Below are 26,686 nucleotides of genomic sequence, written 5' to 3' on the forward strand. Positions count from 1 at the left end.
CTCTTGCTTTCTAGATATATTTATAGTTCGTTTCCAAGGCTAGCTGTAACTGCAAATGTTGAATAGGTCGAATACTAGCAAATTATTACAAAAGAGTAGGGGATACAATTAACACAAGGAATAAATGATGTCCTCCCAATATGAAAGGGTTATATAAATGTAATTTTTTTTTTGTCAGCCGGGCATCTGACACATTCGGAAACCCATCGCAATGCTTAAGAGCAACCAAATCAAACTGAGAATTTCAATGCATCCCTCCTACACGTTGAAATTCCAGAGAGGGATTGTATTTTATGAATGGCTGCAAACTTCATTCACTACATGCAGTTATAGTGCAACAAAGGGTAGGTGGAAGCAGAGAGTAAAGTCTGAGCAGATTTGCTATCCGCAACACTGATAAACACACTCAAAATGCACGTCAAATAGTCTGGCAAACTCATGAAATCAAAATAGGTTAGTTTAAATGGGAAATACATTCCTGATAATACTTGCAAGGGTCACAGTCTACACAGTCAAATAAAAACACAGACGTTTACAAATTAAACAACATTTAACGGGATTTTTTTTTAAAAAGTTCACCATGTTTGATCTTGTATTTTGTTTTAATGCAAGTCTTCCACAATTCCAATTTGCACTGTAATTAGTCTAATAATAACAAAGTCATTTCACAACGTGAATTGTCCAACTGTCAGAAAACAACATGGCAAGGTAATATATAACAGCATTGCACACTGACCTTTTTTTCTAGCTATTTTTACAACATTATAGTGACATAGGAAGCAAAAAATAAATATATTTCACCCACAAAATACACAGTCAATCCACTTTACAGTATATTCTGTGAAGCGCTTTGTGACATCTCAACCACGTGTTAAGGCGTTATATCAACTGCAAGAATTATTATTATATAGAACTGAGGGAAACATAACAAGCAGAAAAGGATTGATCCCTCAGTCAAACCACATAACCATCCAGAACCTATAAACCCTTCATTATACAGAATAATTCACACAGTAACATAGAATAACCGTCTGTAATGCAGCAACCACCATCAGCCACAAGCTAAATAAATTCCATTGACTGCTATCATACCCGTTTAAAGAAACCCATTTGAAAAGACTGAGAGACTTCCAAAGAACTAGGATTTGCTGCAATTGAGGTATAATGCAGTTCATTAAAACTCAGAGGATTTCTAATCTGACTGCAATAGTTTCTCCTCCTCTAGAAACACGGGTATTCTGATAGCAATTTAACACAGTAATTAAATTACCTGCACCCCTTTAATCTGAGATTATTACAATAATTGAGATCATCATAATTGATTGATTGCTTTCAGGTATTAGTCATTACTTGCAAAGAGCAGGTGTAGCATGATTAGGATAGGGGGTGGGGGTCTAAAAATATTTGGTTAATTTCCTAAATTTGTTTGACGGGATGAACTGAAGTTGATCAACAAAACTGGAAGCAAAATAGGGAACCATCATCAATAGAGGTTAGGATCATTTAATGATTAAAAGCTTTCAATTTAGTTTTCTATTAGCTCAGTTAGCAAAGCCACAGTCAAGAGTAAAGCTGAGTTATGCTGATCTGTCAAGTCCCAGGTTTGACCTAAGCTTTAATGAGTTAACTGATCTCACACAGAGCACTGGTAAATATACTATTATTGGCCTGTTACCCATAGACAAGAGAAGCACAAATCAATTAGAATTTACATCCTTGATCCCTATCCAGTAACCGGTGCTGGAAAGTGCAGACACATGAGTATCAAGTGAGGACGTATTATATTACTGCCTTTTATTTTTACTCCTAACCTGTCGTTTATCTGTATTGAAGTTTATTTGCCACTGGTTAGCCCAGGAGCACACCCTCTTGAGCTTTCTTTACGAGATCTTGGATACCTCCTCTAATTCCACAGTTCCCCCCCCCCAGCCCCCCTTAATTTGGGGTCATCTACAAAATTAACCAGTTTGCACTTAATCTACAAATCCAAGTCATTAATGTATACAAGGAACCAGAGGAGCCTTGGGATACCCTATTTTAATAGCTCCTGTAATGATTATCCTCTGCTTGCCTTCACTTCAGCCGGTTGCTAATCATTATGGTAATATCAGGGGCTCATTTGCGGGTTGTGCTAACCATGTGTAGACTTCACTTAATTATGTAATTAACCAAGAAAAGGTTATCGAATCATCAGTTATTAATTACATAATTAACAATACCTGTAATTAAACATGCACAATCCCCAAATTCAAACCTGCTCTCATTTGTTCCTGTTGTATTGCCTCCAGCTCATAGCACTGTCTCAAATTTTCCCAGATCCCATTGCCTTTTAGCCTTTTTCAGTTTCTGGTTTCATGCAACTTTTATTAAACGTGGCTCATGGCAAACCTTCTGTTCATCCTGCTGCAACTTCACACGGTTTACAAATTAATTCCACAGACTGTCACACTCTTGAAGTATTAACACTCCATATGTTGGCAAAGATAATTAGTGCAACACAGTTTAAAGTTGCAATATCTAACTGTTTTTTACTTTATTCGTGTTGAGTATTCAACAAAATGAATGAGTGCTCGACCAAGAGTTTGGTCCATTCCTTTAAATCGATTCGTTCAGCGACCCGGTGTTTTTTTTATTTTGTTTTTCATTTACACTTACCTGGCACGTACTTCTTGAGCTGCGAAAATTATTTGTTACCTAAGCGTTATCTGCCTTAAGTGTCGAGGATTTATCTGTTATTTCCTGAAGGTAAGTTCCTATCAGTAAGCGATGGAATGCCTGAAAATTGTTGCCTTGGAGAATTTAATGCATTTTTGAGTGCAGCTAATAATGCAATAGTTTCTTTTGTGAATTGTTGATAAATGTCCACATATTATTGTAAGTGGTTGTGCTGAATACATCATTTTGCAAGATTAAAATGAAATGTTAATGGTAGGAAGCGAGCACGTTTACTGTACAAACCATTTCCTTCTTCTGTATGTTAACGATTTTTGATTGAGTAACCTTTAGATTTACCTCCCACAGTGCTTTGAAGTCTTTCTGTTCAATCCGAAGCAGTTCGGTGTACTCCTTGGTGACAATTGTTGCGTGGCGTGGGGTGTTGTCCAGGATTGACTCACCAAAAGCTGTTCCAATTCCCAGAGTACAGAGTGTAACAGCATCCTTTCAGATATACACAATCAAGAGGGGAAAAAAAACAGGACGCCAAAACAGACCATGTTTAAAAGGAAGTCAGTTTAGCAAAAGAAGCAGCAATGAGCATTTAGTGTAATGAGAAATATTCTATCCTCTATATATTACTCGAAAGTTGTTGGATAAAACTTGCCAGAATAGCACAGTCGTATTACAGTTTAGTTTCAATCAAAGCGTTAGCAAAAGAAACAGCTACGAGCACATGTTGTGGTGAAGTTTTTAATGGAAAAAAATGGGAAGAATAGTCGTGCAAAAAAGACAAAGTGTTTCTTTATAAAAAGGATATTACGGCAACTAGGATTTTGAAAAGAATCCTCAAGGGTGCATAATAAGGTCACTCTCTTTACCTGATGGCAGCCTGTTTCTGATACTTTAACATCCAAAGCTCCTGTGAGCACAGCGTACCAACTTGTCCCAATGTCCCCTTGCCGAAACACTACAAAGCCAACATAAAGCACAGTACAGGTATTTGTAAACAGTTCTGTGCTTAGCTCTCGCAAAACAAAAATCCACATGGGAAAAAAAAAGTCGTGTACGACATTTGATACGCAATTATACGGGGGGAACCACGTTAGAACATCTGCCAATGTATAACAGGTCCTCACGTAACAGTGCTGGTCTTCCTATGGATCCGCATTAACTCGAAAGATGGTACATGCTGTTTCTAGCCAGCTTCCCACACTACAAATGGTTGACGTGGGTGTCGTTCGGTGACTTCTGGTGTCACTTGCTACCCGTTGCACAAGCATCAGCAGCAACCCAACAACCTGGAAATTAGCCGTATATTCTACGTCTCTATTTGTAATCTATCCGTTGCAATAGTGATTGCTTTGTGTTGAACTTCAAGCTGTGATGCTGCTGGGAACGGATTTCTAACTGGAAATGATTTTTTTTTCCTTCCGAAGCACGCTGACTAATTGTTGCATTGATTTGGATCAAAGCGACCTTGATCCAAGCAGCAGGAATAGTATGTAACCTCTCAGCCCTACTCGCTCGTTTTCGATTCTGAACATATGCACATCAGTGACAAGGATGGCCACAGTAACTATTTGGTGGTCAGAATCAGCCATGAAGATTGATAAGCAGTTTATATTACTTGGCAAAGTAGACAGTTCGGGCTGATTCATGGTATTTGACATGGAAATAGTCAGTCAGTCTCCTGTAACTTTGTCGAAATTATATTTTTCAGCAATTTTTTTTAAAATTGTACCCTAATATTTGAAACCGTTCAAAATCGCACCACTGTACTTATGAAAATGAAGGCAGACTCCATGACTGCTACTGGTGAATCAGTTCCTGGTTTGCAGATAGTTTCTATCTAACTATTCTGAGTAGAGTTTCTTCAGAACAATGTGATATCAAGGCAGGTGTCTGTCTATCTGAATCTGCCAAGTTTAATACAAGTAATCACGGGAATTATACCCACGCACCTACAACATGCAGGTACCAGAGTAATTGCCTTACAACCTAATATTCATCTTTCTCTCTTCTCTTTGAGGAAGTAGCCTTTGATAGATGCTAAGCCTCTTGTAGAACAAGCTGAGTGGCCTCAACATTATGGTGCTTTATTTACATATTATTACTGTGTATTACAGTGTCCACTTTGTGATTTTCCGACAATGCTTTAGAAACCGTCCTTCCTCAAAATGAAACAAAATCTTGTAGTAAAAATTATGACAAGCTGGTTATTCTATTCCGTTATTTATATGATGTTTTGGACAAGGTGCTTGTAGTTTTCTCTAAATACCCCACTCTTGCCACAGTACTGTGGCCCACAAAATATACGGTCATTTCAATTTACACTATATTCTGTGAAGCGCTTTGAGGGGTCTCGATGATGCGATAAGAGGTTATATCAAATGCAGGGTTATTATTATTATTACAGGATGGAACCTTTGGTGAGCCTTGGAACTGCTTTGACAAATATTTTATTTGAGAAAATATTACAGTTTACAAAAAATCCAAATGTCCTCGTGCAGATTTAATGTATAAAGCAGCTTAAAAATCTGATTTTAAACAAAATTCCAATATACAACAACAAGATTACATTTGTATAGCACCGTTCACGTCAGGAGGACGTCCCAAGGCGCTGGAAAGACTGGTATATATGATAATACTAGCAGGATTGACTTACATGTCACACCTTTCTCGAGATTTTCATAGAATCCACAGAAGCAGATCTGCTGCAACAGGCTGGGGTGAAATTTCTCAAATGCCTTCACTTCTTTCAATCGAGTAAATATAATATCTATGTCTTCACTGGAACGCTCTGCTGGTCTGAAAGAAAATCATTATACACTTAACATCGGTGAACTGAAGAGCTAAGAAATAGCTGGATAGAAACAAGACTAAAGATGATCAGGACAGGTACACACTGACTGAGGTGGTCAAATAGATCTGTGCTGCTGAGATGGGGACGTTGCTGGTCAGGGTTGAATAGTAGAACATAGTCTTGAGTTTTCTCAAATCAATAATATTTAGCAATCAGGGAGTATTATTTTGAACTTTCCCTGAAGCAATGGAATGGGTGGAATATAATAATAATGTAATAATAATAATCCTTGCATTTTTAAGTATATTGTAAACTAAATCACTTCAAGGTGATGATATTCAAAGGTCCCATTTTCAGGTTTTGGTTTTCCATAAATTTCTCTATCAAAGATTTTTAGAAACTTAAGGAATACTAGATGAGTTCAAGTAATGCAGAAACGTTGGCATACAATACTGTTCGGATAGGTTTGGAGGCTTGACTTAACATCTCATGTCCATCTGTTTTAAGTTCCTTTAAAAACCGCTGAAATGTATATAGACTGGCAATTAAGAATTAAATGTTGCAATCAATGTTAGAGTCTGAGCAAATTTAATATCAGTGACGAGATGTGTTTCCATTCATAAAACTCCATGCACTATATTTGCCAACACTTCAAGCTAGACACTCAACAGCTGATGTAACACTTTCCACCAATTAAGAAGATGGAACAACATAAGGCCAACAAGTCTGCTCTTTCCACGGAACATGTTTTATCTACCTTAATGTGTACGTCAAACAACCCAAGGAAAAGTGATGTGACGTTGCTCTCCATCTCATAAAGGTGATTCATGCAAATTACCTGTCTAACCTGTCTTCTATTTCACATTATGTCTTCTATCTCCTTTATATTGGTAACTTGGTTAATATAATATTTTCAGTTAATTCAGTAAAGATTATGTTCTATCCCCCTACCTACCTGCCCGTACCCTCCGTTCCTCTGGCTCCGGTCTGCTCCACATCCCCCGCCCCAACCGCCCTACCATCGGTGGCCGGGCCTTCAGCCTCTCAGCCCCGAGGCTCTGGAACTCTATCCCCCAGTGCCTTCGCCGCTTCCTCCCTTTCCTCCTTCAAGGCCGGTCTCAAGACCTTTCTCTTTGACCGTGCCTTCAGCTCCCCTCTCGACTCTCTACCCCCTCCTCGCTCTCTCCCTTCCCTCCCCTCACCCTGACCATTTCCCCCCTGCTCGGGTCCTGACCCAACTGTACAGCGCCTTGGGATGTCCTCCCGACGTGAAAGGCGCTCTATAAATGGAATCTTGTTGTTGTTGTTGAAGCAGTGGTTCTGCTTTCTCCGAGTTAAGGAAGCTGTTTATGTATTGGTGTGTGCTTCTTGATTGCATTCAATACCGATTTAAATTGAGATTGTCGCTCACTCCATGGCTGTCTGCGGGACATTACTGTGCATAAATTGCCTGCCACATTTCGGCCACAAAATACACAGTCAAATCCCTTTACAGTGTATCCCTTCTATTCAACCAGTTTTCCTAAAATACAACTGACAGAGCAGCGAATAACAATACAGAAGTTGAAACAGAACCATTCAATAGGAAAACTGCAAGCTACTAATCGAAGACAGGGATGACCTCCAGCCATGTACAGAATAGGAGCTACCAGTACTTCTGACTTATGTAACTGGACATAAAAATCTGAAGCTACTACTTGCCAGTGAAAGCTAAAAGCTCTAAAGCCCATAAAGTACATTGAGCTGAATGCCATTAACACTCAACCAGTGACTATGGATTATAACAGAAGAGACTAAGCTAAAGGGAAATGCAATACAGACGATAAATATTTTAGTAGCTGTGATAATGCTCTTATCTTTAATCTATACTGTCTATCTTGCTCAGAGCAAAATTATTCTACTGACAAACACTGATGTTCACGTGCCTGATGCCCACATAACTGTGGCTATTGCATAAACGAAAATCCAAATTTAGTAGTAAAGTTTACTAATATCGTATTTGCATTGGAATCAGCCCCTTGAAGATTTGAGAGCATCAAAGCCTTTTTAAATGACAATTTACAATGAATGCATTCAAATGACCAATTTATCTGGAGGAGTGTTGATCAAGGCACCAAGATCCTTAATGTCTGAAGGACACCTGCACCTCAGTTTGACCTCTCATTTGAAGGATGGCACCTCTGACAATGCAACACTCCCACCGGTAGCCCACAACCTACTGACGAGCTGGGCTACCAACTGAGCCAAGCGGATGCAATAACATTCTATTGGCGTTAGACCGTGCGTGGAACGCTGTTTCCAGATTGGTAACGTGGTGCGTGAGTGAGAGACGGAGAGAGAAAAAGAGCAGCAAAACTGATATCGAATGAAACTTTAGATCAGTATTATTCTGCACACCAGGCTGAGAACACACCAAAAATCACATGGAACAAACATATGCTTTACTAAAAGGGCTGTTCGCAGTTTGGCATTTAACACTCGGTATGTGACTCCTGTCACTTAGAGTAGCACAGCTTTTTACACGGCCTGGCACCATGGGAATATTTATCTTTCTGGAACTAATGATACGTGAGCAAACAGAGTGACAAAATGGAGATTGAAACTCCGATTAACCATTTACAATTCAATCTTTTTTGTGGGGAGGGGGGGGGGCGGGGGCTGAAATTAAAAAAAAACACACCAACTCCCTGAAAGAAAATCATGAAGAGCATCCAACGTTAATTCTCACCCCTGAAAAGAAAGCAGAAGAGAAATGTTTCCGGTGTTTGACTGGTATGTGACATTCTAAATCGCAGGCAGCGGGTCTTATCAATTCTTGGCAGCAGTAACTAAGCAACAAGTCAAATATAACACACTATTACATACTTTAAAAAAAAGCAAACGTCTGCCTCAGTTGACGGCTGACATTTATTTCACGTTGAATATTATGAGTACTTAATGGATTAGAGATGGAATTTTGGCGTTGACTGCATGCTGTCAGTCACACGTTTTCCCACTCAAATGAGAGGACATGACTGGAAAGCTAAGGTTAAGACTCACAATGTGAAGAATTCCAGTCATAGATCCATATTGTACCAATCTGTGGGGCAATGAACTAGCAGAGCTCCACACCAGCTAATTAATTTACTATTTCCTGAAGGTAATAATATAATAATGATACCTGCATTTGATGTAGCACCTTATCAGGTCATGAGACGTCTCAAAACATTTCACAGAATATACTGTAAAATGAATTGACTGTATATTTTGTGGGCGAAACACGGCAGCCAATTGCACACAGCAGTGTCCCACTGACAGTCATGATTAAGTGACCAAATTATTATTTTTTTGAAGGGATCGTTACCCCCGGAAAAACGATCCAACAATCGACTAACAACCGGGTTCCTACTTACTGCTAGATAGTGTGGAACAAGGAAACTTGCCTAACGTTTCACCTCTCCTGGGAATCGAACCTGGGTCCTCTCGCTTGCGAGGCGAGTGCTCTAACCAATACGCTACAAACAACAACAACTTCACGCAGGATAACATCTCAGAGCACTGTAATAATAAAACATCTGGTCATGGGTCTCGGTAGCCTCCTCTACGATCAATCAGATTCCACTGCACATTATTATCAGTGGATAGTTAGGGGAAGGCTACTTCTTTGACGTGGATTAAGATGACAACATCACATTTTCTTCTTTGTCGGATAAATCTGCTTCATCGAAGTGCTCAACAATCCAGCTCGATTACAAATTGAAAAGAAAACACTTGAACTGTGGCGAATGGATGTGAATGACAGACCTCGCTGAGATTTTAACACACAACAATATGGTGGAGAAAACAACTCGACTACCAGACTACTGAATGAAAATCAATATTAACAGAGAAGAAAAATGTTTTTAAGAGACTGAGAAGAAAATACTGTTAAGTATTTTAACCTACTAGCAAACAGTTCCGCAATGGCCCATTTCCTGGTGTGTAAAAACACCAGTTGGTCAATACATCTCAACTGATCTCAGGTTCAAATGCTACAATTGGCTTCAATACCTTTCCGTTGAGGACAGAAAAATTAGTCCTAGTTCCATTAGTCCAAACTGAATAAATAAAGGACAACTGTGTGCTTGGAAGATAATGCAGATTTCTCTGTAAACTGTGTCATTGCCAGACGTCAATTGTGCTTTTACACCTCTGCCATCTTATATAGCCCCTCATTCTGATATATTGGCCTTTTTCACCTACACAAGAAAGGAAAATGTTACACCAATGATCCATTGCTGGTTTTCATTTCAATCCATAATTTATTTGTGCTGTAGGCACAGGCAAATTAGCCGTATATACAGAATGTTATAGCTCTCGCCCATCAGTAATGGGTAACCATACGCTGAAATATTCATTGATTTTCTTCCTGAGTGAAAACGATATGGACTAATACAGCTTATGAATGTATCGAAAGCTTTCACGACGGAAAAAACAATACAAATTCGACCTGAACATCATATTTCAGAAGATTGAACCAAGCCTCCACTCTTTCTTTCTTTCTTTTGTCCTTTCTCTCTTCCGTCCCCCCACCCAAGCGTTTGGTGTGAAGCGCTTTGAAATGTCTCGAAGATGTGATAAGGTGCTATATCAAAAGCAAGGATTATTATTATTGGTAAGATATTTTCACTAAGCACATAAGTCATTCCCATGACCCCATTTGCAATTTCCCTTTTAATGCTAGTTTGTGACAAATGACATTTCTAACAGCTAACCTCAGCGAGTCATCGAATAAGAATTTACAGGCCAGTTGAAGCTCGAGTGGAGTAAATCGAGTATCTGCTTTTGCCTAATGGATGTATTTGTAACACATAGTGTGCGCTATGAGATGACTATATAACTCCCAGGTCACCTCTGCTTTATATCCCTTTATATCCCTGATTATAAAGAGACTAAGTGATTTGGCATTACATTAATTTTTAAAGTATAATCTAAATAAAAACAAACTGCGAATGCCAAAAATCTAAAATTAATACTAAAATCCTGGGAACCGGCTACAGTTCAATCAAGTGAAAAATAGGTCAACATTTCCATATGAAATGTTAATCACCCTTGCCACCACAACTCCTCCGCCTCTCAGACAATAACCCTACATCAACAGCAGCAGCAGATACAATATCTGTCTTTTGGTCTCCTCTAACAACCCCTGTGCTCCTAAACATTTCTTTTCATGTGAAAAATTGATTCACATGCAGATCTCTAATCCCGTCTACTGTAGTCTAAGAGCGCAACCTCCATTAATCAGTGAGAACAAACATGGATTGGGAGCGAGATCTGCTTTAATGAACAGGTCCATCCTGTCCTTAAGCAATGCACCATAGAAATTTACAGCACAGAAAAAGGCCATTTGGCTAATAAGTCACTCTTGATATATCTGCACTTTTATTTCTCTGAAAACAGCAATTTATACCGGGCTACAGCACAATAGTAGCCCTTTAGGATTGGGTCCAAATGCTGTTTTTCATGCACGAGAAGAATGTTCAGGCTACTTCACCGATAGAGCCTGATCTTGTCCTTATCTATAACCCAAATGTGCACATCTGTGCAGTACCGGCTAGTGGTCTAGTGTGAGAAGTGTGATTATTTTTTTTACATCTCTCTTAAACACCAAAACTAATTCTTTTTCCCCCTGCCGCTACCCAGCCTAGATCAGCTCACTCAGCGCAGATCAGAGACCGAAACATATGCCTCCGTTTAATAGTAAATAGATTTAATAGTACAAGTAGCTCAAGGGCCAGCCTTAAAACAGGACTGCCATAAGAGATTTATTAATTTGCAGAAATTGTATTTGATTAGTACTGTGAAACAGAACGCAAGCTGACAGTTGTTATTAGATATATGTTGCAGACAAGATGTTAAGGTAATCCAGCTAATGAGTCTGCAACTGCAAAAAACAAACTTGTGCAGAGGAAAACAACACCCAGAATCAATTATGTTGAGTCACTGTCCTTTGTCTCTTGTAACTGCAACTTGATATTTAGAATCTAATAACACTGCCATTTTTGTCTGTGCTCTCGCAAAGATCACAGTTTCTTCCCTGTACAGGTTCTGCCAGACATCAAGTCATATCTTCTTATCCAGCAATCCACTTTACAAATCATCCACAGAAAAAAAGTCTAATGGTGCGAAATTGCTCAATTTTTTAACAGAACCGTTCTGAGCTTTCTCTGTTATGTTTCCACCTGCGATAACAATTGGTTGTATTATCAGATTTGTGTCTCTCACGGCTTTTATTGTTTTGGAAAGCCAATACAGAGACCTTGAATGTTCTTCCAATATGCTTCTGTCACACATCTCATCACAACACATATGCCTCCAGGAGTGGCTATGTAGCTAATGCGATATGCTTCATGTGCAGTTTGAAAAAATGTATACAGCGCATCTCTTTTTCAAATAATATCATAATAATAATCCTCGCATTTGATATAGCGCTTTTCACATCTTCGACACGTCTCAAAGCGCTTCACAGAATATACTGTAAAGTGAATTGATTGTATATTTGTCGGCAGCCAATTGCGCACATCAGTGGCCCACAGTGTCGTGGATTGAATGACCAAGTTATTATTATTATTTTTTGAAGGATTATTATCCTCAGAAAAGCAGCGGCCAGGATGAAATCTCTTAACGCTGTAGCAGCATATGTATCATATTCATATTCATATTCATCGAAAGTGCTACCAACTCAGTCAGGCTGACAATACATTTAAGTCAACAATTTGGCGTTGGTTTCTGTAATTCTTCGTAAATCGCTAACTTTGCTCTCATTTTGAAATCTGAATGTGGGTGATCCGTTCGTCTCAAAAGACCACAGGCGCGAATCCTCCTAGGGGAGGGGAATAGGGCTAAGCTGCACTCAAAGAGAATTTGATGTTGGGCAGAACACTGGGAGAAATTCCCTTCTTTTTCAAATATCGTCTTGGGATTTTTAATGTCCATCCGAAGGACAAGCAAACTGGACCGCAGTTTTATCATCTCATCCAATGGACGGCACCTCTAAAGATATTGCATTCTCTCAGTACTGCACTGGAATGATAGCCTAGACTTCAACCCCTAGTCATAATGTGGGGCTTGAACCCACAATCTTCTGCCCCAAAGGCTACCCATAGGTTAGGCTACTGTTTTGTACTTACTTTTCTTTTTGCTTAAAGTATCCTGGTCAATTTAAGTGTAATTTGTGTTCAGTTTTGGATTCGCGTTCGATGTTATGGCTGTTGATGTTGACATTGACTGTTGGTAGCTTGGTGAAGTATGATGATGTTCACACAAGAAAAGAATCAATTAAGAGTCCTGTAGCGTATTGGTTAGAGTAATCGCCAGACAAGTGGGAGGACCTCGATTTGATTCCAAAGCAAGACAAGTTTCCTTACTCCACACGCCTGTTTACCAAGCAGTAAATAGGAGCCCTGGAGTGCTTCACAGCTATTATTATTATTATTATTATGTTTGCTGTAGGTTTATTGAAAAACTGTTGATAATTGATTATGAGGATATTTTTCTACACATTTACATGTTGAATGCCGCATTGTTTATTAATTTTGAAAACAATTATATTTTGACCAGGTACCAATTTATTAAACATAATCATAGCTATTCTATCTTCTATACAGGCCTCAAGCATCTATGTACCTTTGTTATTGTTACTGCAACTTTCAATTTGTGAGAACATCTGAAACACTTAGTTTTAAGAACAGATCTCACATTCCCCCAGATTCAGCTAAAATATTCAATATTAAATAGTCTAACATTATTCATTTACGGAACATTAATGCAGAATTATACCATTAGTTTAATGTACAAAAATGTCAGCCAGCAGTTTTATTAGATGTAGCTTTTTCACCCAATGCTCCTAGCCTCCAAACCAACTGATGGAAATAAGACACTGAACTCATTCATATACCTTAGTGTCACTAGCAAATGTGGTGATTCAAAAATGCCAACAATCGAAGAAAAATCTGCGATACGTATCAGCAAGAAACAATAAGAATAAGAATCAAATGCATTTGATATAAATCTTCTTTGAAGGAGATGCTGTTGAACTGCTTGGCTTTTGTTATCAACATAAAAAAAGGAGTATAGATATTAACACGAGGTTTAACTAGTTCATTGGTATAAATACACCTTCACAAAACTATGCCTCTTTACTACACCTGTACCTGTGATTTTGTTTCAATCAATTAATCAATCGAGTTCAATTTAATAAGTAAATGAGAATTTGACATTTTATACACAGGTGTACACACACACACACACATATATAGAGAGAGAGAGACAGAGAGAGAGAGAGAGGTGTTTTATCTAGAAAAGGTTTACAACCATGATTCAGTGTGGGAATAGTGATAGTGTCCAAGCTTCCCTGATTTTTGGCTGATTAATGAACAAAAAAAAAAGCACATTCAACCTCATTGTGATATTCCCTTTGCTTTATTGCAATGTGTACAAGACAGAGAGAGAGAGAGAGAGAGAGAGAGGTGGGGGAGGAAACCTGAAATGGAGAGATATTAGCCCAAACACACACAAACACACACACAATTCATTTTCCCCTTTACTTCCATCTCATTTGCTTTCTGGTATCAAGAGCATTTGTGACAATGAACCAACACCAGCTTTGCTCTCACTCACCTTTTATCGAGACAAACCATCCATTCCGTGGTGACAGAAGAATGGGTGGACGTGTGGGATGCAACCATGGTTGTGGAGATCATGAAGAGTCAGAGAAGCTGGCAAAAAAAAAATGTGCATATATATATATATGTGTTAAATAAATAAATGCTCTCTCTCTCTCTGGAACAAACGGTGCAATGGTTAGCTTGTCAGAGCCAGTGGCTGCTGCTGCTGCTGCTGCTGCTAATATCATCTACTCCAACACCACAAGCTCAGGCTCTCAGTGATGGGAGCAAAGCACATCCCTGACGTCAGGATGGAGAAGCAAGTCGAGAGAAAAAGTCCAGAGCAGAGCCTCAAGAGCAAGAGCTGGGCAACAGCAGCAGCAGCAGCAGCAATCTCTGCAGTCAGTCAGACACTGTCACAGAGAGAGAAGATAGAAGGAGGTCCCCCAGGACAGGGAATCATCCCACCCAAGCTCCTGTTAAACCCCGCGCATCCTCCTTCGGGGGCAAGGCAAGTGGGGTCCAAGGCGACATTCTCGGCCACGGAATGTCTGTGGTGGTGGCCGTCTCTCGTCCGGTTCCTGAGCCGGACGGGTCTGCGATATTCCAGGGCACTCACTCGCTCGCTCGCTCACTGCTGATCGCAGCCCAGCTCAGCTCGGCCCGGCTCATCCGCAGGACCTGGCAGGGCAGGCCAGTCAGAGGGGCAGGGAGCCATCCCACTCAGCTCCTGTCAACCCTGCAAGCCGAAGCCCTAACGGGTGGGGGTGGTCCCAGCTGGCCGACCAGCGGGAAGGGAAGCTTGCCAGACAGCGACATCAATGGCAAGCCGTGCGGTTTTAGCTGGTTTAGACTCCAGCAATGACCCCCATCGCTTAATCTGGGGCACCCCAAGCCTGGGCTCTTGCCAACCTGCGCCTAATATGGAATTAGGTAAACCGGATGCTCCCTCCAGGGAGTGTGCATTCCGTTCCGACAATCTGTCTCTGGGATTTCCACACGGTGATGGGTTTCCACACGTGCCAGACACTCCCTGTCCCCCCAAAAATGGGAGCCGCGAACAGGGACTGCTGGTGGAAGCGGCCACGCAGCAGGGGATGCTGTTGTGGTGACCTGGACAGCAGCCCTCGAGGACAATTGAGGTTTGTGCAGCAGGTATGAAAGCAGAACGTGTCGTTCCTTTCAAATTCGTATAACAAATAAAATTTTATATGTCAAAGTTAAGTATTGCAAATATTTTCCCAATTCATCGCAATACAATTCTATAAATTGATTGACGGTAGATTTAATTTGAAAAACAAGCCTTTTTTGTTGCTATCAGTAACACCACATGCACATGTCCTATTCAGCAATTAATTATGAATGTTTACTTGCCAGCTTTTGTGGAGCCTATGTGAATTAAGACCAGATAAACTTTGTTTAATTAATGCCAAGGATTAGCAATGAAAACCTAGAGGAAATATTGCACATGTAATGAACCAACTCACAAATACCCCATTAAACACATTAATTGGTGTAAAATGCACAATATGCAAAAGGCTGTTGATATTGTTCTGATGTTCAAGATGAACATTTCCCACATTCTATTGTCCAGTTATGGTTGAAAATTAAATTATGAATGTGAATCCATACTGTACTCGCACCAAATCACACCAAGTAGGTAAAACATTTCTGCACCTTGATCATAATTGTTCAAAGACTGAACCAGTTGATTATTGATCGATTAAAGACATTGGCTGAACTATAGAGAAAAATGGACACAAGGGGCAAAATGCTTTTTTATTAAAATGTTCTTAACCACAACTTACACTTATATCGTACACTTCATATAGGATATTTCCTTGGAGCTCTTCACAGTACCAAGGTTGGATGGTGAGCAAAGGAGAAGGGGGAGATAACAATAGGTGTGATCGAAGAGGTAGGTTTTAATGATGGGATTTATGAATAGAGAGGAGCAAGGTAGAGGGGTGGAGGTAGGGAGTTCCAGAGGTTAGAGGCGTAGTGACTGAAAGCTTGTATGTTACCACAATGAATAGGACTTCACAGAATTACCTTAGTTGTTCTGTATACCTGAGCAAGTATCCAAACAAATTAAAATACAGAGGCTAGCACAATACCATTTAAGATTGCTCTCTATATCTGCCTGTGTGGAATCAATTGTTATCATTGTATGGAAAATCAAACCAAAACGGATTATTTCAATAAGACATTTTGATACATTCTATAACAGTCATTGTGTTTTAGTGGCAGAAAATTCTTAAACTAATTCTATTTATTAAAACAGATATCCAACAACATTTGACAGGACAGCAAAAAAACTAACAAAAGAATGATTAAAAGCACCATAAGTCAAAAAAAGTTTACAATGGCATCATTCCCTGCATTAGTGGCTGCAGAATTGTGAAACTTCATCCGTTTCAGAAATAAAGTTCAACATACAGATCATAACTTACAGATCTACTGCAAGTTAAATTTGTATTGAATTAGTTGCTCTGATTTAGTTTTTATCCTAAAATAAGGATAATGGTCTGTCATACACCATGTGTAAACTATATGAAAACTATGTACATTATTCATGTCATAATTACTAAACCCTTTTCATTAATTATTAATTGAATAATTAAGAGTACTATGATGCATCATAGACCCCAATCCAGTTGAAGCCTGCCTACACAAATTTCTGCAGATTCAGACTAGTTTCACAACTCAACCATTTAAACACTTGGATATAGAAATTCCACCAGGGTTTATATTTAATCTACTCCGTTTAGTATTTTGGAGTGTGCAGAATTAGGCAAATTCCTGCTAAATTTAAAGGGGTTTGGGTAGCAGTTCTTAAAAGAACTTAAAGAAAAAAATAGAATGTATTTAACAATTTGCCAACAATCTGGAAACTGAATGACTAAAAATAGAGTAAATCCAGACACAGGTGGAATTTCTACCCCTTGGCTTGTTAATAAATATTCAAGATGTCAACATGTAGTCACATACTGAAGCAGAGGGTATTACAGCTCGTTATAAATTAGTAGATACCATTTTGGCATCTTAATAAGCCAAGGGAAATTCCACCCATGTCTAGATTTACTTTATTTTCTTAGTAATTCAACATCCAGAATGTTGGCATATTCTATACTGATTCATTTGAACATTCTTTTTTGAATTTGATATTTATTCCTTAAACTATCTCTAATTCACTTTACAGTGTGTTCTGTGAAGCGCTTTGGGACGTCCTCCCGACGTGAAAAGCGCTATATCAAATGCAAGGATTATTATTATTATTATTACTCTGGCAATCTAGTTATATTCTGCAATGGAGTGTTACACTGGTACAATTGTGAGAGCATAACATCAAGTTATACTGCACACTCTCCCCACCGTTAACTGTTCAATCATCTCTGTCCTTGTATTAGAATCTTAAAAGTCCAGGAGACACTGCTGTGCTGTACAAAGTTGAGTCATATTCACATTAATTTAAACTGTACATTCAATACTTGGAATTATTGTACAGTTTCTATAATTACCTGAATGAAATGTAAACTCATTTTATGCTGACAAAATTTTACTGCGAAATAATCAGAGGAAGGATTCTACCACCACATTCGTGACTTGATTGCTACAGTTGCCTTTTTCTTTCATACAAACACACTTGTGCAGATGCTTCCCCAGAGTTTTTCTTGCAAAACAAAAGTAAAGAAACCCACCCAAAGACACAAATATCACAGACAGGATAATAAGAAAACCAAAGTGTTCTGGTGCTGGAGCTATGATGACCAGGACAAAGCGAAGAAGGTCCATAATGGCATTCATGGAACCCTGAACACCATTTACAATCCCTCTCTTTGACTCATGAACCATTTCTTGAATAAGCTGTGTTACAGTGAGGTCGAAACTCCATAAACCTAGAAAAGCAAACATTTTTAGATTAACGATTTGCAAACAATTCCTATAATTCCTATAAGATTAAAATACAGTTATTTGCAAAATCATAAGAGACTATTTTTGACCACATAGAGAGGAAATGAAAAAAAAATTCTACTCGTGACTTTTTTTCATCAAGTTTCTCTTTTATAGTTTCTAAAGTGTGCTAACTTTGATGGAACAAAAATTAAGTTTTAAAATAAATCCTTGGATTCGTTCTGTTGGCTTTTTTGAAACTTCAAAGTCTCAAAGCCTCATCTGCAAAACATTCCGTTTATCTTTAAAGGATTAAGTTTGAACTACATATTAAAAAAAAGTTTCTGTATTTAGTTATGAATGTTTTGTCTTCAACCTATTTGCTTCAATGTATTATGCTCCAGCATTAATTTTTCTATTCTATATTTATTATATATTAAATTATTCTTAATTTACTTTTTGACCAACACACAGTTGCTAAATGCTCATAATTCTTCAACCTTGTCTATTAAATGTTGTTGTTATCTTACTTATACGTTTACTGCAGGTCTATTACAAAAAAAGTGCTAATCACGTGATTCATGATGATCACGTTACATGTCTTAATATATACTTCACATTACACCATGCCTATCATATTATAAGATCCATATATGCAGTAGTTCATGAAATAATTAATACTTTCACTGACCAATTCTTGCTGTAGCTGCCCCAGCAAAATACAGAGCTATAGAAGTGTAATCAAATTCTTTTGTGGAGTTTGTCAGGTGCATTGGTAGATGTGAAGTCAAATTAGAGGATTGTAGTGAAGGCTTTGTAACGGATCCATTAGAAGTAAAAGCAGGATATACATTAATTGCATTGGCTTCCACTTGATTTGATGCATGTGAGTGAAGAGGAACACTTAAATCAAATGGGCTTCCAGGAGCGAAGACTGATGCTATGCAAAGGGTGAGGCAAGCCATTTGTGCAATACTTGAAAAAAGTCCAGTATGAACGAGACCACAATATTTTCTCAATATTGTAAAAAACAAAGTGCCTACTAATCCCAATACAGCAGCCAACGCCACCATGATACTGAGGACAGAACTGGATACTCCTTGCGCATAGGCATATCCTATCGTAATTCCATCAAATCCCAGAACAGTCATGTAAAGAAACGAGAGGCCCAACGCAGCTAGGAACATTGGCTGCTTGTAATAGGCAATCCAGCCGCTTTGCAATGTCTTCAGAGGAACCAGAATGCTCCTAAGTCCACCAGTTTTATCAGGATTTTGATTCCTAGAATTGCTACTAACGCCATCTCCCTCAGGAACTGGAGTATCCACCATCTCAGATTCCTTAAAGGAGGTTTGATTTTCTTCTGCAAAAGAGAAAAGCAAAATCATATTGTCTTTTGAGAAAGAGAATAATAAGTAAAATAAAGACAAGTTTAAAACAATTGGAAAACATGTAAATGAATCCCACACCAAGTGATTAAAATTAAGTATTCTCATGGAGCAGCAACAAATTATTAATCTAAGGGTTCATGATTTCTGATGCTTTTGGTTTGTTTGTTTGTTTGACTTTTAGTTTACTGTTTACCTAGCAATAAGTAAGTAGGCAGGAACCAACTAACTGGCTGTTATTCAATTGTCAGATTGGTTGTTAGTCGATTGTCAGATCGCTCTCCGAGGGTAATAATCCCTTCAAAAAAATAATAATTTGGTCACTTAATTAATGACTGTTTCTGGCACACTGCTGTGCGCAATTAACTGCCACGTTTTGCCCACAAAATATAGTCAATTCACTTTACAGTGAAGCGCTTTGAGACGATAAGGTGCTATATCAAATGTAAGGATCGTTATTATTATTAATAAATAATTAAAAGTTTAGTTGGACATAATAGAATGGTAATGGTAACATTCACTGCAAGAAATTTTTCTTATACGATAATTATGCATTTTGAGTTTCAACTGTAGTTAAAAGATTCGAAAATTTAAATATAGAAAATATAAAGGTAGAAATGTATGCAGATAAACAAACTTATACAAAAGCATAATTCAATCGCAATACAAATTGTGTCAATCCCAAAATCAGTGCTGAAGAACATATAAAATGTATTGATAGATTAAAATCATGATCTGTTATGTAAAATACAAATAGTTTCAACACAAGTGTTGAGCTGGTTTCTATGTATATGGTTTGTTTATTTATTTATTTTAGGATTCTATAACAGTTTAGATGATCCAGTAAAATATCGCAATTATCAGCTTTAGCCATTTGTACTATACCTGAAGCTTCATGCTGCTCCTCTTGATTAGTAAGCTGTTGAACATTCTTTATGGCTAATGCTGGAGTAATTTTATACACCTTCTGAAGCAATAAATATTCAAAGCACATGGAGAACAAATTCCACCCAGCTATAAAGGCACAGCCAATCTCCGAGGAGCTGAAAGTCATGATTTGACCCACAGCCATTGGTGAGAGAAGCTTGCTGAGAAGATCAATTTGTCTTAGATTAGCGTTCATACCTGTAAAATCAAACACAGACAAATAAAAATTGAAAACATTCTAAACAAATAACCTTTGGAAATTCATAACAGCAACAACTTGCATTTATATAGCACCCTTCACGTGGGGTAGCGTCCTGGAGCGCTTGACAATGATGATAATAATAATAATAATCCTTGCATTTGATATAGTGCTTTTCATGTCTTCTAGACGTCCCAAAGCGCTTCACAGAGTATACTGTAAAGTGAATTGACTGTATATTTGTGGGCGAACGCGGCAGCCAATTGCGCACAGCAGTGTCCCAAAAACAGTCATGGATTGAAAATGACCAATTTATTATCGTTTTGTTTTTTGGAGGGATCATTATTAGGCTCTGTGTGGAGTAAGGAAACTTGCCCGAGGTTTCGCCCTCTGCCTGGAATTGAACTAAGGTCTCTCACTTGCAAAGCGAGTGCTCTAACCACTGAGCTACAGGACTTCTCGATGATGAAGACTGACGCTTTGCAGCTTGTTCAAAAAGGTAAGCAATGCTATACATCAGGTTAAAAAGTTTCAATTACACCCAGGAGCAACTGTTGGCTTTAAGTCCCCTCCATCCATATTGCAAAAGGAGAGTCACAGTTCTGATCTCTGCACCTTGTTCAACTCTTTCCCAAAGACATAACACAAAACATAAAGGGTATTTGGGAATGAGATCTGGGCCTAAAAATAAAAACCAATTATTGGAAACGATAGAAATTACAGACACCAAATTATACAAGGGCTAATTGAAGTTTGGCAATTTTCATAGAAAGCAGATCTGCAAACTGTTCCAGAATGGTGGTAAATGTCACCAAAACAGATTGATGAGTCAACACTTTACTAACGGTAGCTATAAAATAATTGCAATTGCAGTGCAAAAATATAGAGTGTAGTTACTTGATAGCTTGTCAGTATCTTCAGCTACTACTATAATCCAGTCTCGCTGGATTGAGATTGACATCGCTGTACTGGCAAGTTCTGCAATCACACCGATAGTAATGATGAAAAAATAACAAAAAACCTGTTGAAAATAGAAATAAATTGATGAAAATTATATTTTTAAAAAATCAATAAAATTCACAACCTATGTTTTTTGAAATGTTATTCATTTCACTCATCCATATCATCACTCAATAATTTGACAGTACAGGTTTATGTAAAATCAAGTTTTAAAAGAAATTCATTTATACAGATGTATTCAAAAGATTTGCATATCTATCACATTTTTAAATTAGGATGCTCAATATTATACAGCAAATGTTATGATATTTGAAATTTATTGTACAATTCTATTCTTTTTTCTAAATAAACATTTTGTACCTTGGTTTAGTGAAAACGTACGACTGAATTTACTGTTGGAAATTATAATTGTTACATCTAGTCAAGAAATAGAGAGAAACGTGAAACGGAAGTTATAAATTATAACATTAAACCATCACTAATTCATAGCTACGAATCTTTTCTCCCCGTCCAATATAGCAAGCTTGCATAAGTCAGCCGAAAAAAAATGGGAGCTATTTTAGACATAAAAATTATACATTCTACAAAACAATGAATCCTTTACGTAATCGTTTTCTAATTTTACATTAAAGTAATTGTGAGATAAATTGCATTTTTTATAAATGGGGGACTTAAGTCAATTTCTGTAGCCTCCTGGTGGATCTGTTAAGAATTGCATCCAACACAAATGAAGTCTACAATATTTGCTTCAACAATTACAGGGAGACATTGTTGTGTTCTTTCTTTAAGGAATACAAACAAACAGATGTTGATAGGAAAACCTAGAACATGGCAATTCATAATTTTAGAAGTCATATGAATTTATGATTGCATAAGATTTGCCCTCACACACACACACAAACATTAGTGGGCATGTTCAGCAAACTCTCTGTAGATAATTCGGGTTGAATGACTCCAAGAAAGAACTGTATAAGTGTCTCAGAAGTTGAAAAGTACAAAGTATAGATTGTTTGACAAAATTTTAACATCCAAACCTACAAATAGTTAAAAAAGCAAGATGCCAGTGACTATTGGCAAGAGAAGTCATAATTGGCAAAAAAAAACATGTTTTTCACTGCGTTTTAAGTTACCTGCATCCAACCACTCCACAGGACAATGATCTGGGTCCTATAGCTAAAGAATAGCATAAGCCCACCAGCACATAAGATCACTGACAGATTCTGGATAACCAGGGCTATCCGTACAACTGTAAAATCCAAATACACAATATTAAAATTTGTGAACATTTTAACATCCAAGTATGGCACAATAATTCTAAATGTTCAACAGAAAGTTGTAAGATTTCATTTCGTAATGAAACAAATGTTTGGTGTGTTGAATACCTTTCATTCTAGGATTCTTGTCCACCCAGTTTCCAACCAAAGCTCCAAATAAAATCAGAGTTGAAGAAATGGCTAACCCAAACACAGCTGTAAGCAGTAAATTATTTCCATAGAGTTCCACTAGGAAAAGTGAGACGGCAAAATGCCACATGCGATCCCCCTTAAAACACAAAATTATTCATTGCAGCTTGGTTAAAGTCAAGAAAAAAACATGCTTAGCGTTATTTTAATCAAATTTAGAGCCTGAACCCACAACTTTCTGACTCTTAGGCGAGAGTACTACCAACTGAGACAGGATAACACCTATTCAAGTACATTTAAAGTACTGGACATTCCAGCATACATAATGTTGGTTTTAGTTGTAATGGTTATGATTTCTATGCATATACTGTATAGGCTGTGGTCAAGAGGACAGAATAATCTGTTCCCAGATTTCTTTGAATTCTGCTCTGGATCAAGGAAGTACTGTGTGTTCAGTATTGAATTAGGTTTTACTAACCATTTTATTGTTGAATATTTACTGCATCTATTAACATACTGTTGCATTTGCTTTTGTATGGTGCTATTTTGATCTGTTATTATTTATTATCACTAGTCAGAATCAGAATTGTTACTTTTGTTACTTTTGTAACAATTATCAACATACAAGGCAAGGTATATTGTGATATATCTAACATGTTTTACATCATGTTTATGTATAGTTGAAAGAGCAATATATTTGTTAGGTCAGTTTGTGTAAACAAGTGGGAAAATAATTATCAGTACAACAAGCATATTGAATTCCAAACAGAAACCAATTTTAGAAACTAACTTTGCAATTGAGGGAGAAGTTTTAATTGTACAGAATATATTAGGGCAGCTCCCGAGGCATTTACATGTTATTGGTTGAAGAATGACAAAATGGTGCAACTTACCCACGTGGACAACGAATGAGCCAAGTACAGAAAAAACTGAGCTGAATGCAAGAATTTCCAAGTAGATGCTATTAAAATAAAAGAATTATTGACTAGAAGAAAAAAAACAAGAAAAAAACGTCAGCTATATAAGGACGAAACACTTAAATGTTTTACCAATTCTATTTATGCGTTCCTTTTTGTTGGTGCTCTCATGTGTTTCACTGCAAGTTGGGCCTTCCTCTACCAATTCAAAATCCATGTTGCTGGAAGGCAGGTGGGTTTGATCTTTACAAGATTCTTAAAAACAAAAAAAAGGAAAAATAAATCAAGGAGAAAGAAAATAAAATTGCACTTTTATATTGATCATATGTCCTTTATATTGATCATATATCTTCAAACGTCTCAACGCTGTGCGCAATTGGCTGCCACGTTTAGCCCACAAAATATAGTCTATCCACTTTACTATATATTCTTTGAAGCGCATTGAGACATCTCAACGACGTGATAAGGCGCTGTATCAAATGCAAGGAATGTTATTATTATAATATTAGATGTTTACCAATTACAATTTGTAAATAACGTGTATCGTGACATTGCTGAATGTTAATAATAATAATAATCCTTGCATTTGATATAGCGCTTTATCATGTCTTCAACCTTCCCCTGCTGGGAATCCAAACCCAGGTCTCTTGCTTGTGAGTTGAGTGCTCTAACCAACTGAGCTACAGGACTCCATATAAGTAGACTTGAGGAATTAAACATAGGATTAACTCTACTTACACAAAACACAAACCAAAAATGCTGGGAAAGGACAGGGCGATCAGCATCTGAAAGAGAAAAGGATGGGTTAACATTTCAGGGCTGACTTTCAACAGAAGGATCATCCAAGGTCTCTTTTAGAGGTTGATGGTACATTTTCACCTCTTTCATTTTAAGTTACACAACATTGAGCCATGCTGTGGGCCTGAGTCTCCAAGTTTTTCCCCTCACCAACTGCAAAAGTATCCTGCAGACTTCCCTCTATCTATCCCCCCACCCTTCCATCTTGGATGATAGATAACAGTACATGGCAGAATTTAAATGAGGACTAGTGTATACCCACCAGGGCCCTAACAATGCACTGAGATACTGAACTCCAATAGACCACAAGTAGAGGAAATGCTATTGTTGTAACATCTACTGGCTGTAAATAAAAAATATACACTGTCTCATATATTGTCTTTATCTCATGATAGATTATTGTTAATTCCACCCAGTAAGACTTGGGGACTCCAGAACGTATATGTTTTTGGGTGGTGGTGGAGGGGAGTGGGGGGTCAGCCGGGTGTCTGACACATGCGGAAACCCGTCACCATGCTTAACAATATACAAACCAAGCATAACTCAGCATTTAATGCCTGAGAGTGTTGTCAATATTCCTCAATCTACTACCTACCGCACGGTGGTCTGTAATTTACTGTACAGCATTAAGGCTGATATCTGAATGTGGGGATATAATAATAATAATCCTTGCATTTGATATAACGCCTTATCACGTCGTTGAGACGTTTCAAAGTTATATTTTTATTTGCAATATAATAATATATTGATGGGATGTGGTTACAAGTGTGAACGTGACGCTTTATGTACAATTACTAAGAAGAACAACTTGCATTTATATAGCGTTCTTCACTCGGGGTAGCGTCACGGAGCGCTTGACAGTGGCGGGGTCTGACCCCAAGCCAGGGGAGAGGGAGGGGGTAGGTGACTTGCAAGCACAATCAGAAAGGAAGCTCTAAATAATAATGCTGTACTTTCTGGCGTTAGAATCATGAACGTATCATTGTGATCAAACAAGGAGACACGGGTGCCTTTGAGCCTTGCAGCATGTGTCCTGCTCTGCAACCACATGTTGTCTGCAGCGTTCACTTAAAAGAGTTATCAACATCACAACCATTGCGGAAGAGCAAGTCAGGGTGGGGGTGAGAACCGAGCGGGAAATAAACAACTATTATAACGACGACAACAACTTGCACTTGAACAGCGCCCTCCATGCACGGTAGCGTCTCAGAGAGCTTAACAGTGGCGGAAAATAATAATAATAATAATAATGATGATAATAATGACAGTGCTACAGCATTAGCTATTATGCAACAGCTCAGCAACACCAACACATGTGACTCTAAGCCATTTTCTCAGCAAATACAGGACAGAATCAGACACTCAATTCAATTGCTCACAGACACACAGACACCCCACCACCCCCTTCCACACACACACACACACACAGACACACACACAGACACAGGGTTTGGAGGTATAAAGACATTATAAATAATACAAATAGATCCTGTATAAACACCACCTGATCAGAAGCTCCCTGCTTTGTGTGTGTGTGTGTTTTAACCAAATCCTTCTGCTTTCCAAGAGCAAAGCCACCCTCTTTCTTTCTTTTCTTCCTTTCTCTCTCTCTCTCTCTCACTATCTCTCTCGCGAGTCTTCTTTCCAGCAAAAGGAGTCGAGTTACCCCCCTTTTTGAGGCTCCTGTGAGTGATCCTGCCCTGGTTTACGTGTTGGGAGAGCAGGGAGGAGCCTGGTGGTGGGGGGGTGGTGGGGGCGTTTAGGGAGTATATTTGCAGCCTCTAGGAAGCCTCCTTCCTCTTTTTTTTCGTGCATGAATAAGGAAACTGAACCCCTTGTGCTCTCAGTGGTACAGAACAAAAGACTCCACCTGGGGGCACCATCGTGCAGGGGAGGAAACAAGTCAGTTGCAGCTCAAGTCTCTTTAGGAAACAAGTGCATTTACCCCCATTGTCCTCTCCTTCGTGCAACACAGACAGTGTACAGAGGTGTCTGATTGATGTTGCACTTTGCCTCCTCTTGTAATGAATAAAACCCAACACGTTGCAGTCGTTGGAGTGGGGAGTGTTGGGGGGAGAGAGAGGCACATATTAGGAGTTCAAAAAAAAATGTGTG

General features: G+C 38.3%; 2 protein-coding genes across 3 annotated transcripts in view; both read right to left on the reverse strand.

Moving 5' to 3' along the window:
- The window catches only part of rapgef4a (Rap guanine nucleotide exchange factor 4a), a 57,343-nt gene extending 43,177 nt beyond the window's left edge, over window positions 1-14,166 (reverse strand). For both annotated transcript variants that reach the window (XM_007889999.2, XM_042336366.1), the window contains exons 1-4: window positions 14,099-14,166; window positions 5,324-5,466; window positions 3,537-3,625; window positions 3,013-3,159 (exon numbers count right to left, since the gene is read on the reverse strand). In XM_007889999.2, coding sequence (XP_007888190.1) covers window positions 3,013-3,159; window positions 3,537-3,625; window positions 5,324-5,466; window positions 14,099-14,166 — 447 coding nt within the window. The remainder of the gene's footprint in view (window positions 1-3,012; window positions 3,160-3,536; window positions 3,626-5,323; window positions 5,467-14,098) is intronic.
- A 3,158-nt stretch (window positions 14,167-17,324) lies between these two features.
- On the reverse strand, window positions 17,325-26,092 carry LOC103176453 (solute carrier family 40 member 1-like). The gene is made up of 10 exons (XM_007889998.2): window positions 26,076-26,092; window positions 24,512-24,558; window positions 23,906-24,028; window positions 23,750-23,817; window positions 22,836-22,995; window positions 22,584-22,699; window positions 21,391-21,514; window positions 20,253-20,492; window positions 18,671-19,342; window positions 17,325-17,984 (listed from the first exon to the last, which is right to left on the reverse strand). Exons 3-10 carry the CDS (start codon window positions 23,988-23,990, stop codon window positions 17,659-17,661), a joined length of 1,791 nt encoding a protein of 596 aa, XP_007888189.1. The 5' UTR covers window positions 23,991-24,028; window positions 24,512-24,558; window positions 26,076-26,092; the 3' UTR covers window positions 17,325-17,658.
- Between the last annotated feature and the right edge of the window lie 594 nt (window positions 26,093-26,686).

This window comes from Callorhinchus milii, unplaced genomic scaffold (genome assembly GCF_018977255.1).
Source record: "Callorhinchus milii isolate IMCB2004 unplaced genomic scaffold, IMCB_Cmil_1.0 Scaffold6, whole genome shotgun sequence".
Classification (NCBI taxonomy): domain Eukaryota; kingdom Metazoa; phylum Chordata; class Chondrichthyes; order Chimaeriformes; family Callorhinchidae; genus Callorhinchus; species Callorhinchus milii.

Bases quoted from the DNA above. Each gene is read 5' to 3' on its own strand.
- LOC103176453 (XM_007889998.2), bottom strand. From the start codon at position 23,990: ATGGATTTTGAATTGGTAGAGGAAGGCCCAACTTGCAGTGAAACACAT. The intron at 23,818-23,905 runs GTAAAACATTTA...TTATTTTAATAG, and splicing joins GGAACGCATAAATAGAATTG to CATCTACTTGGAAATTCTTG. The intron at 21,515-22,583 runs GTAACTTAAAAC...TATTTTCAACAG, and splicing joins TGTGGAGTGGTTGGATGCAG to GTTTTTTGTTATTTTTTCAT.